This window comes from Lygodium microphyllum, chromosome 30 (assembly GCF_053477565.2).
Source record: "Lygodium microphyllum isolate KBCC chromosome 30, Lygodium_microphyllum_v1.1.10, whole genome shotgun sequence".
Classification (NCBI taxonomy): Eukaryota; Viridiplantae; Streptophyta; class Polypodiopsida; order Schizaeales; family Lygodiaceae; genus Lygodium; species Lygodium microphyllum.
The window spans coordinates 76,449,557-76,462,423 of record NC_141164.1 but is presented as its reverse complement, the minus strand read 5'-3'; the positions used below and the strand labels follow the sequence as shown (position 1 = coordinate 76,462,423).

The window sequence follows — 12,867 nt, the reverse complement described above, 5'->3', positions numbered from 1 at the left end:
ACCAGGTATGCAAAAATCACATGGCCATGTAATGGCTCCAATGAGTGATTTAGTGATATGCGGTTCGAGCAAGGCTAGATATCTTATCAAGAGATTTGGCTTGAAGGTTATGCAGTTCACCATTATACTTACATGATGGAAGTTATTGAGGATGTAGAGTGCATATATTTTGAGGAGTTTGTTGGTCATGCACATTGATGTAGCCATGGATGAGGAGACCGCTCCATTAGAGGCCAATGAAACTTGGGATTTAGTGTCATTACCTAAGGGCAAGAGTATAGGGCAAGCTTGGTTGCTAAAGGCTATTCTCAAACATATTGGATATATTATAAGGAGGCGTTTAGTCCAGGGTTGTCTCCATACGTAGTATGGATTGATTCGCATGGTACGATCCATATGCTAACGTACCGTATATATTCGTATGATTTAGTATGAAAAAATTGGTACTTTTTTGCCAAACCCGGGAGGGGGTTTAAGAGCCAAGAGGCCAAGGGATAGCTCATTTGCAACCATTGCAGTGAGAGAGAGAGAGGGCTGGAGAATTGGTAGAATATGAAGATGGTACAGTAGGCATCTCTTTGAATTTAGAATCTGATAATGTTGGCTAAGTACTGATGGGCGATGGTTCGACCATACAGGAAGGGGGTTCCGTAAAAGCAACGGGACCAACCATCACTTGAATGAAGACACCCAGAATGGAGCTTTTCTTAGCGGCCTACAATCAAAAGTTTGTTTGTGAATGATAAGGAAGGGATGCCCATCTAGTTTTTCAGGCTTGCCTTGTTTGTTGGGCGAATAAATGATAGGTTTGTTATTTAGACTTTAAACATCTATTCTATTATCTTTAGTCCAAAATAATCAAGTTAATTTTTTTCATACTATTATCGTACCGTACCTTATAAAATCTTAAGGTACCATTTAGTATCATATTTTATCATGACAACTATGGTTTAGTCTAGAGATGTGATCGCTTTGGCAGTAGTCGAAGGTTTGATTTTACATCAGATGGATGTAAAGAATGCCTTCTTGCAAGAAGAGGTGTACATTGAGCAATTGGTAGGTTAGAAGGATATGGAGCATCCCACATATTTGTGTAGGTTTTAGAAGGCATTGTATGGGCTTAAACAAACACTTAGAGCATAGTAGACAAGATCAAGAACTATCTTGTAACATTGGTTTTTATGTTTTAGATGCAAATCACTCACTTTACATGAGGAAGGATACCATAAGTTTGGTCTTTACCGCTATCTATGTCAATGATTTGACTATTACAAGTGACAATGAGAGAGATTGTTGATGTCAAGGGTCTTTTGGAGTTCAAATTTGAGATAAAAGACATGGATGAGCCTCAATACATTTTAGGCATTGAGGTCATTAGGTGTACTGATGGTATTTGATTGTTTCGAAGTCAGTATGGCTTGGATATGTTATCCAAGTATGGTAGGACAGAATGTATGCCTATGTCAATGCCATTGGAGTAGAATGTAAAGCTAAGTGCTAATATTGGAGGTGAGAGAGAAGACCCTAGTATTTTTAGATAGATAGTAGAGAGTCTAATTTGCAATGACTATCACAAGGCCAAACTTGTGAGTCAATTTATGTAGGTGCCTAACAAGCCTCATCTAGATGCGCATTTAGATGCATACTTAGGTATGTAAAGTCTGCTTTGTATGCGAAATTTTTTATGGGGCAAGCAAAGATGTGTAAGTTGTTGGGTACTTTTGGTAGTGGCTTCATGTTTACACTTGGAAGTGTTGTAGTTACTTGGAGCAGCAAGAAGCAATCTACAGTTGCTTTATCCGGTATAGATGCTGAGTACAGAGATGTTGCTATGGCAAGATGTTAGGTGGTATGATTGTAGAAGACATTGGGTGATTTGGAGGTTCCATTCCTTAATAATCCACAATTATAACCTCCAATGCAACAATTCTTGAGAAACATGCTGTTAAAACTTTTCCATGTTTCTTTATTTTTTGCCCATAGGCTTCCATTCTAACTATAGATTACTTTGCTGATCAGGAGTCAAAATAGAAGGCAACTAAATTTAGAGTAGCAAGATGCATCCCTTCGCCCTCTCTTTTCTTGTTCTATTGTTACCATCTTTGAGAAAAAAAATCTTTCTCAGAACTGGAAAATTAATGAAGCTAATTGGTTCTCAAGCTATGATCAGATTTCTATATCCTATGTGCACTTACATGCATCATGTTTGAATTTGTTAGAATGCTTATTGTCTCTTTTTAATTCACCACTTGGCATGTGTATTTCATTGAGATCACCTAAAAGTAGAGGTTGCTGGTAAGTCTATGCCGATGTAATTCAGTCTTGATAACATCTTCTTGTGGCTAGCTTGCTGAGAAGCCACTTCTTCAGTTCACACACTTCATTTAGGGTTTCACACTGACAATCCCAAAAAGGGTCGGTGTCTACATTTTGGCCACTTTTTCAGTGGGCGCCCACATAGTGGTGTGCCACCCTAGACACCTTATGCCTATAAATAGATAGTCACTTCATTCATTCACCACTCCTACCACTCTCTTTGTCATTCTTTACCCTTCCTCTATCACCACCACTTCCCTTCTCTCCCCAGCTCCTTCCATTGCCCTCACACACCTTCAGGAGAACATTGCAGTTCGTGGCTGCCTTCAACCTTCCTCTTTTGCTTTAGGTCCCCTGTTCGAGCATCAAGCCTTGCGTTTAGAGCATCTTTCACTTGGCATCACCATCATTTGCTTGGTGTTAGCACCCTTTTCCTTCACGTTACACCTTCACTTGTATTTTTTAGTATGGAGATCTTCTCCTTACCTGGTGTCATAATCTCCAGCTTGGCATAAGCATCCTAGCCTCTGGTGACAGTCTCTATTACTAAGTGTCTGTGATTTCATCACTTGTCTATCATCAGGGCTGATGGGACTTGCATTTTTGCAGCCTAGCTTCTCCTCCATCACCTGGCTTCATTTGTCTATCATAGGGGTTGCTAGGACTTGTGTTTTTGCAACTTGACTTCTTGTCCATCACTTGGTGTTACTCGTCTGTCACACACAGAGGTTGTTGGGACGTGGGTTTTTGAAGTGAGGCTCATCCTCCATTTGGCATCATCATTATCCACCTGGTATCAATATTTGGATTGCTCTTCTTGCATTTGGAGCTCTGACATTCTGGGATTTGTGTTTTGCTGCCTAGGTTACTCCTCGGCATCAGAGGATTGAAGTTCGCTCCTTCGATAGCTGGTGATCATCTTTCATATCTCCGATGGCATTAGAGGATTGTAGTTCACTCCCTCAACAGCTGTTCTTCACCTTCCAGTGATTACTTTTATAGCCCACTGCTCGGAGAACTGCTTTTCACTCCCTTCATTGTGTAGATTTTCCATAGGTGCTACTGCTTGATTCGGACAAGATAGTGCAACTATTTTCTAAGCTTTGGCTGCGCTGTATCAGCTTTTTTTCTCATAGCATGATTTAGTGCATCATCACCGTGTTCTTTTTGTGTTGCTGAGTTTCTCCTCTCTCTTAATGTTTGTCGTACACACCATGCATTACTCTCCACAAACCCTACTGTCTCTCTGCACTGTCGCTTATTTTGACATAGTATCAGAGTATACTTGTTATTTTTGACATGGTATTAGAGTGTAGGAGCTCAGAGAGCTAAAGACCCTGTTTATCAAAGAAGGCAAAGACAAGTTGCGGGTTTGGCATCATCTACTGATCTCCCCCTTTATTTTTGTTGCATCACCAGGAGATAGAGATACCCTTCTCTTCCTCTTCCACTCACCCTTTTACAGGTTGACACTTTGGTTCCATGACTTCTCCACAGGCAGATGGATCGATCACTGGGTTTTTCTCTTCTAGCATCATTGGAACTCCCATTGTTGCTTGTTGACATGGAACTTTGCTTCCTAACCCGCCGGAGTATATGCGTCTAGCCCTAGGCACTCATTGCGCTACCTCTCCCTTCTGGGCCACAGAGTTTATTCTGCACTAGATTTCAGATTTTTATGCTCAAGGCAATAAGATGCATCTGATGCGCACTAAGCCCTTTCGAGCCACAAGAGGATCGATTGGTACCATGGCCTCCTTGCGATTGCTGCAATGTGCTACAGAGGTTGCTTGTATTTCTTCTAGGGTTTCAGGAATGCCACCTCGACAACCTGCGGCTCTATAGTGTGCTCCCCCAAGAGATACTGATTGTTGGATACTGTCCCCTCTGTAGTCTGCTCCTTCGAGAGACAGTGATTGTTTGACACCTTCTATTACTTTGGCTCTATAGTCCGCTCCATTGAGAGAGAGCGATTGTTGCCCACCCTTGGCTTTGCATGAGCCTTACCTTTTCCCACCCTTGACTACCCAGGTTTGAGAGGCCACCTTTGGGCGTTTGACCTCCCAGATACCTTCGGCACGACCGGTGGCACTTCTTTCGTCATTAGATGATTCGGAGTCTGTGATCCATGAGTTTTTAGATTCCCTATCTCTCACAAAGGGGGATGTACTCTCTTCTCTTTGCCATTAAGAGGGGGCTTCTACTTGTTCGGCTCAGAGAGGGCCCTTGCATCTCCACCCTTAGCGGGGCACCTCCTCATCGCGAAGTTTGTTACTCACCATTTACTATTTTCAGATGGTTGTTCTCGAGCAGTCATTTCTCCTACTGATACCCAGGATCTTCAACGACCACCTAGATCAGGGCATTGGAGATCTATTTGCGACTTGGTGACGAGGCCTTCAAATTCCTTCTAGCATGGAGTTACGGAGCTAGTGGCTTCTCTCACAAGGTGGAGTCAGGTTTTATAGTTCATCCTGTCTAGTGTTCCTTACTACAGGTTACCTTTTAGGTGGAGATCTTGGATCTCTAGGATCCTCTTCTTCTTTATCATATCTCTCTTCACTCCTCTTTCTTCATTCCTTTTTGGGCCTAAGAGGGTGTGTTGAGGAACCACTTTTTCAATTTACACACTTCATTTAGGGTTTTGCATTGATAGCCCCAAAAAGGGCTAGTGTCCACATTTTGGCTAGTTTTTTAGTGAGTGTCCACACAGTAGTGTGCCACCCTAGACACCTTAAGGCTATAAATAGGCAGTAATTTCATTCATTTACCACTCCTACCACTCCCTTCAATCATTCTTCACCCCTCTTCCTCCGTCACTACCACTTCCCTTATCTCCCTAGCCTCTTCCACTACCCTCATAGACATCTTCCACCTGGCGTCACCATCATCTGCTTGGCATCAACACCCTTTTCCATGAGGCTTCAACTTCACTTGCGTTTTTCAATGTGGAGATCTTCTCCTTGCATGGCGTTATCATCTCTAGCTTGGTGTTAGCATCCTAGTCTCTAGTGACAGTCTCCATCACCGAGTGTCAGTGATTTCATTACTCATCTATCACAGGGGCTGATGGGACTTGCATTTTTGCAACCTAACTTTCCCTCCATTTGCTGGCATCATTCGTCTATATCACAGGGGCTACTGGGACTTGTGTTTTTGTAGCTTGGCTTCTCCTCCATCGCTTGGCGTCACTCATTTGTCACAGAGGTTGTTGGGACCTATGTTTTTGTAGCTAGGCTCGTCCTCCATCATCTAGCGTCATCATTATCCACCTAGCATCAACATCTAGGTTCCTCTCCTTGCATTTGATAGCTTCGACATTCTGGGATTTGCGTTTTGCTGCCCAGGTCACTCCCCAATTCCCTAGCATCAGAGTACTATGGTTCGTCCCCTTGACAGTTGGTGATCATATTCCACATCTTGAACGGCATGAGAGGACTGCAGTTGGCTCCCTCGACAGCTATCCTTCACCTTCTAGTAATTACTTCAATAGCCCAATGCCCAAAGGACTACATTTTGCTCTCTTCATTGTGCAGATTTCCCATAGGTGCTGCCACCTGATTTAGATAGGATAGTGCAGTTATATTCTGAGCTTGAGCTCCACTGTATCAGCTTTTTTTCTCATAGCATGATTCATGTTAGAAGTGATGCAGCAATGGAAGCATAAACAACATGCTGAAATAAACTGCTAAAACACAAGACAAGAGAAAGAATAAACACAAATACAGATGAGAACTTAGATGTATGCCCAAGAAACGGAATCCATATCGAACACAATACAGCAGCATACAACAGTGAGTCACTGGCTGTGTGGGCACCCTGGCACTGGCTCCTCTCTCCTCAGAAGAATCCACAAATGATGGTTGAAGTATTGAAGAGGAGCAGGAGCCCGACAATATATAGGCATAAAATGGGGGAAGCATTAAATGCAGTCGGCTAGCATTTAATGTTGAATGGCCAGCATTAAATGCTCCCTAGCCCTAAAAAAGGGCACCAGAAAATGCCAATAAAAATACTACAAAAATGCTGTAGCCTCTGCAACACAGACTCACCCTGAGCTGACTAATCTGCTAACACCCTCTCTCAGATCAGGGGTGATCTGATACAATACAATAGTACAATGATGGGGTATCATAAACTATACAACATAGAACCACCAGAAGAACCATGGATATCCAAGCAGTGAGTGGCCAGCCCACCACCAAGATGCCTCGAAGAGTATCTGACGTCGATGTTGATCATAATAGCACCACCTGACAATAGAGAAGAATCATAGCAACTCTCTGTGTTATGTCACCTATGTCACTCAACATACAAGACCAATCTGCCAAAGATGTCTCTGAACATGTGACCATGGAATCCCCGCCTTCGGCCAAAACCGCCAAAGTGCCCCCTCATGTGGGCTCCAGACGAAAGCCTCTCGCTCTCTGTCAAGTAGCCAGCCCATCATGAACCTGGATGCCAATTCTAGTTCCAGGATTTGTACTTGCCAGACTTTGGGCGATGCGTCAGGGATGTTCCCTCTCTGGATCCTATGCATCTGCATAGACATATAGATGAGGAACGGCTACCCCATCTCACCACCCTCTCATACTCTCTCTCTGGCATTGGAGAGTCGTGAGGGATGTCCGTATCACCACCACTAGAAAGCATTGAGGAAGGGGCCACTAAGCCCTTCCCTTGATCCGAAGAAGAGGATCCCTTCCGCGCCTTGGAGTTCGCCTTGGCTGGAGGATCGGGATCGGAATCTGAGGCAGAGGATGACTCGTTAGAGGAGTCTGCATCCCGCTTCGTCTTCTGCTTCTTGTTCTTCTTGGAAGCCATTAACTCTTTGCAGTCCTTTTGTAAATGACTTTTCTTGCCACAGTGGTAACACTGGGCTTTCAACTTCTTCATCTTTGAACCCCTCTCTGAAGCTGTAAGAGCCTCGCCTGAACCTCCATAATGTGACGGAAGCCTCCCTTGTAGTTGCAAAGTAGCCTCATGCTCAAGTAGCATGGAGGACATGTGAAGAAAACTGATAGGAGTCGTAGATGTTTGCGCCCGTAAAGCATTCGCCACGCCATCAAACTCCCGAGGAAGCTTGTAGAGTACCGTACCAACAAGATGTGCCTCCGATAGAGCAGACTGCATAGTACGAAGCTGGTCTTGGAGTTGGGTAACACGAAGTAGGAAGGATTGAATCGTATCTTTGGATTCAAACTTCGGTTGTGCTGGAGCTGGCCATAGAGAGTAACGGCCCTCATGGTGGAAGGAGCCTCGTACATCAACTGTAACTTCGACCATACATTTGAAGCTGTTGTACAGGAGGTGTCCGCCAGTAGGACTTCTTTGGAAATACATCGAAGTAAGGCTGAATAAGCACGGGCATCATCCAAATCCCATGTAAGCACTGTCTCCTCATGGTTGTCTTCATTAAAATCAGATGGAACTGGAGAAGGTGGTCGAGGATGTGCCACAGCTCCGTTAACCACATACCATAACCGCTTCTAAATAAACCAAGCCTTCATCACCGCACTCCACGTGTAATAATCAGGTCCATGGAGCTTGTCATCAGTGGATGTGCATGGAGGAGTCATCTGGAGAGGATGTAGAAAAGAAGTAGAGAAAAGAAGGGATGGGGAGAGGGAACACAACCAAACCATGAGCATAGACTACAAAAAACAAGAGTTCACATACAGTATAACCCAAAAGCTGATCAAAAGAAGCCAAAATTTGCTGCACAAAGTAAAAAAATCAGTCAAAAACAGCAAAAACGGCCTGATGATGTAAGCACCCAGCCAGGAGGAGATGCAAAAATACCAAAATGCAGGCTGAAATGAAGGTGCAAGCTGTACGGATGCTGACTGCAGCAAAAAACGCAGGCAAAACTCGGCGCCTGATTGGAGCAGCAGCTGCCTGATCAGCAAGAGGGAAAACAATCCTGAAATCAGCAATAAAAACACAGCAGAAACACAAAACCTGAAAACTGATACCATGTTAGAAGTGGTGCAGCAATGGAAACATAAACAACATGCTGAAATTAATTGCTGAAACACAAGACAAGAGAAAGAGTAAACACAAATATAGATGAGAACTCAGATGTATGCCCGGGAAACGGAATCCATATCGAACACGAGACAGTAGCATACAACAGTGAGTCACTGGCTGTGTAGGCACCCTGGCACCGGCTTCTCTCTCCTCAGAAGAATCTACAAATGATGGCTGAAGTACTGAAGAGGAGTAGGAGCCTGGCAATATATAGGCATAAAATGGGGTGAGCATTAAATGAAGTCGGCCAGCATTAAATGCTCCCTAGCCCTATAAAAGGGCACCAGAAAATGCCAGTAAAAATACTATAAAAATGCTGTAGCCTTTGCAGTACAGACTCAATCTGAGCTGACTAATCTGCTAACAGATTCAGTGCATCATCACCGTGTTCTTCTTGTGTTTCTGAGTTTCTTCTCTCTCAATGTTTGCCATACACACTATGTTACTCCCTGCAAACCCTACTATCTCTTTGCACTGTAACTTATTTTGACACGGTATTAGAGCATACTTGTTATTTTTGACATGTTATCAGAGCATACCTGTAATTTTTGATATAGCTGAGTGCCGATAGTTAATTAAAAGGATTAGTGCTACATGTAACATACATCTTAGGGCCTTGAAATTTGTCCTATGTTTTTTAGTACAAATAAAAAACGGTAAAATTCTTGCCACTTGTACATGTTACAAGCTTGGTATAAAAATGGGCTCTTCACAATTCAAGCTGTTCCATGGAGGGCCAGCTCTAAGGCAGTAAATATCTTGCAAAGACAATTCATAATTAAAAAGTCACACACTGCACATGAGGGCAGGCTCAATGATGACCCCAACAGGATTGTCTTACCTTGCTTTTGTTCAGCTTTCTTACTTTCTCACGTGATTGAAGCAGTCAACTCTTCACAAATGCATGGACTCAGGAGTCAATTGACATATGATCAAATTGGTACTACACATGCCATTAGTCTTCAATAATTAGTAAGATGTCATGGCACCCATGTCATGTAATATAGATATCAATAATGCCACAAATTGACCTCTACATAAAACCCTTATCAGTACAATATTTACAACAATGAGGTGTGCCACTTACATGCACTATTATTCGGGCATACCTTTTGTGACTCATGAATTGGTTATATTGTTAAATGCTTAAACCTTACACAAAACTGGCATCTTTGATGGCATTCATGTAGAACATTGAAGCAGATGTTGAGTTATTTATGCATGGAATGAAATGTTGGACTGACTGAGTCAATAACATCAAAGGATTCACATTTAAGCTTTTTTGTTGCACGATCATCGAGAGCTTTGGGTTATTGATGAGTAAAAGCCAAATTTCTAATCAACAAGGTCTGTTTGGCCCTTTGATACATGTTTGAGTGCTGCTCATGTCTAGCTTGCAGCTAAGTTGGGAAGAGATGGAACCAAGTTAAGCTTGATACTCATTTGAGTGCAGTGAGAGAGTCTTGCACAATGTGTGGAGGAGGCAAGGTAGTAGGTGTAACTCATCCACTCAGTATATAGATACTGTCAGGTGCACAACTGGTCTATAAGGCATTTATAACTCTATGCTTATCAGAGTCAGGAAGGCAGCTTGAAGGCCATGACGAGATTTTGAAGTGCCAAACAGGCATCTTGAAGGGCATGATAATAGAATACTTATGAGTTTATGTTCCATTTTATTAATAAAGTAGCTCCTTACTCTTTCCAGTTTCTAGTTTCAAACATTCCCTTTTGAAAATTCGCTATTTGAACTTGGATTGTTTTAGGCTTGCAATTCAGTTTCAAAAGCAGAAAAACCAAGAGTTCCTTGATACCATTTAGAAATTTGAGCTTTCAAACAGCCCCCTTCAAAAATCAAGCTACATGAGCTTTTCTTTTAATGCAGTCTTCAAATGCTAAAACTGCATTATTAATTGGTAACTTAAGAGTTTGTTTTCCTTGGAGGGTGGCAAACATCATGTGTGACCTGGTATAAGTGCTTGAGTAATGTATTTTGGTAATACAGGTTCTGCTGCATTTGATATGGACTATGCAAGGTGGGTTGATGAACAAAACAGGCACACCTCAGAGCTAAGATCTGCCTTGGCAGCTCATGTGAGTGATAATGACTTGCGTGTCCTGGTGGATCATGGGGTAGCTCATTATGATGAGCTTTTCCGGCTCAAAAGTACAGCCATCAAAGCAGATGTCTTCCATATTGTTTCTGGGATTTGGAAGACACCTGCAGAACGCTGCTTTATGTGGATGGGAGGTTTTCGTCCCTCAGAACTTCTAAAGGTTTCTCCCTCTTTTCCTTCTTTTGTGAAGACTGTTCAATTAAAGAAAATCACATGGACAGGGGCTTATGGGCTAGCGGATGAAAACCATGTAGAGAGCTTAAAAAACTGCCTAGTAGGACACATGGCTCCTTCTCACAAGCACATGCACCTGAGTGTGCATGTGTGCACTCAGACACGCATGCACACATGCACACATGCATCCACACCCAACCACTGACCCACCCGTTTGTCCCAGACTGCAGAACTGTTGTGTTTCTGATCAGTTTTCTAAATTCAGAACATGTTTTGTCTAATGAAAATAATCTAATGAATTTGTCGGCATCATTTGGGCAGATTCTTGTTCCACAACTAGAACCCCTAGCAGAGGAACAGCTTTTAGCTGTTTGTAAGTTGCAACAGTCTTCCCAACAGGCAGAAGATGCACTTTCTCAAAGCATGGAGGCTCTGCAGCATAATCTTGCAGAAACATTGTCGGCTAACTGCTTGGAAACTCCAAATGTTGCGAATTATATGGGTCAGATGGCCATAGCTATGGGAAAATTGAGCACATTGGAGAACTTTGTGCGGCAGGTATGTGCGCACACATGCACCAAGCTTGCTTTCTGTGTGCAAAATGGCATGGGTGGGATGTAGCCAAACAGCTAAATTATATGCTCTACCAATGCTAATGACCTGTTGTGAAGATGGGCCATGGTAAAGTAAATCCACTTGGGTGGAAGCCTGCTGGCTATGGCTATAATTCTCTAAGTAATTGTCATATTCAGCTTCAAGTATTTGTTCTTTCTTTTCTCTCTAATGATAAGTCTCGAAGATAAGCAAATATTATAATTGCAAGCTGCGTTGTTTGGGGTGTTTGCAGTAAACATCTTGTACAACGTAGAATGCTCGCAATTATGATATTTGCTTATTGCTATGTGGGTCGCCTTATACATCTAGACTGAGTGACATGGTGGTTTCAAGCAGATTGAACAGGTTTTTTGGTTTGAAATTGTCTTTCCACTCCACATCATCTCTTTCCTCTCTGTCAAACATCTGAAGCTGCAAGGAATTGTGTTGTTGGCAGGCTGATAATCTACGACAACAGGCACTCCAGCAGATGCATCGTATTCTGACGACACGACAGGCAGGTCGAGGTTTGCTTGCCATGGGAGACTACTTTTCGCGCCTGCGCGCATTGAGCTCCCTGTGGATAGCTCGACCTCGTGAAAGTTGAGTCCGGAGTGCTCTAGGGCTGCAAACCTGTGGAAAGCTGTCTTCATGCAATACCTCTTAACATCAGCTAGTTTTTAGTGTCCCATCTACAGTTCACACAGAAATGAGATCTAGGCAGGAAAGGGTATTACTGTACTTGTAAATTGATAAGCACTTAGTCAGATTTGGGAAAGCAAAACTGGGAAAATATCAAATAAATCCCTTTTAAACTTGCAGGTGGTTTTGAAGCAGTTTTCCATTGTTGTGTTTGTGCTGGTGGCCGGTGAATTATATATCTTGTATGAGATTGTATACCATGATCATTACACCAATTTTGGATTGAGAGCTGGCTGAGGAATTGCTGTGTTAAATGCGCGGACCTAATGTAGAAATTAGGTAATTAGAATAGCACGGCGTTTTACATGTGGCGTGTAATCGAGATTTTTTTTGCAAGACTTGTCCGTGGGAGTGGTGGTTAGGCACACTCGCGAAAAACCAAGGTTTAGTGTCAAGTGAATTGCAAAAACTTGAAGAAAACCCTGAGGTTTTTGTAGAGCAGCTTTTAAGATTGATAAATATGAGGTTTATTTCAGTCACAATTTTGTGAAATGCCGATAGTAGCCTTACTAAGAAGCCCACAAAATTCGAAGTCGGAGGTTTTTGTACGAGTTCTCAAAAAACTTTTTCATGAATGAACACTAGGACAAGTCATAAGTTGTTAGGGTAAAATGGGGTTTTTTGAGGCTGGTGCAATGATCTACTGGAGGGCGGTTAATGAATGCAATCCTCATCATATCTTGCCATTGGTGTCTTTACCTTGTTATACTGCTATCCAAGTTTGTTATTTGCTGCGTTCAGTGCTCTCATAACAATAACAATTCTATCCGTTTGAGTAGACAACCTATTGCCATTACATTATCCAAGCTTGTATTAGATGTCTCATCAAGGGATTGCAAGGGCATCATGCATGTCAAACCATATGTGAAATAGCTTTTGACTATATAATGTATATAGTTCAAGTGGATTGATGGAGTCAACACAAATAGGCCTA

At 42.5% G+C, this 12,867-nt stretch overlaps 1 protein-coding gene across 7 annotated transcripts in view; it reads left to right on the top strand.

The window, feature by feature from the left end:
- Positions 1 to 12,178, top strand: part of LOC148010011 (transcription factor HBP-1b(c38)-like) — a 63,810-nt gene extending 51,632 nt beyond the window's left edge. For 4 of the 7 annotated variants that reach the window (XM_087672397.1, XM_087672395.1, XM_087672396.1 and 1 more), the window contains 3 exons: positions 10,352 to 10,623; positions 10,959 to 11,195; positions 11,689 to 12,171. In XM_087672397.1, the coding sequence (XP_087528523.1) occupies positions 10,352 to 10,623; positions 10,959 to 11,195; positions 11,689 to 11,838 (659 nt within the window). In that variant the 3' untranslated portion in view covers positions 11,839 to 12,171. Of the gene's footprint in view, positions 1 to 10,351; positions 10,624 to 10,958; positions 11,196 to 11,688 lie in introns of all 7 variants that reach the window. The other 3 variants (XM_087672400.1, XM_087672401.1, XM_087672399.1) reach the window with 3 other exon arrangements.
- Positions 12,179 to 12,867: the final 689 nt, after the last annotated feature.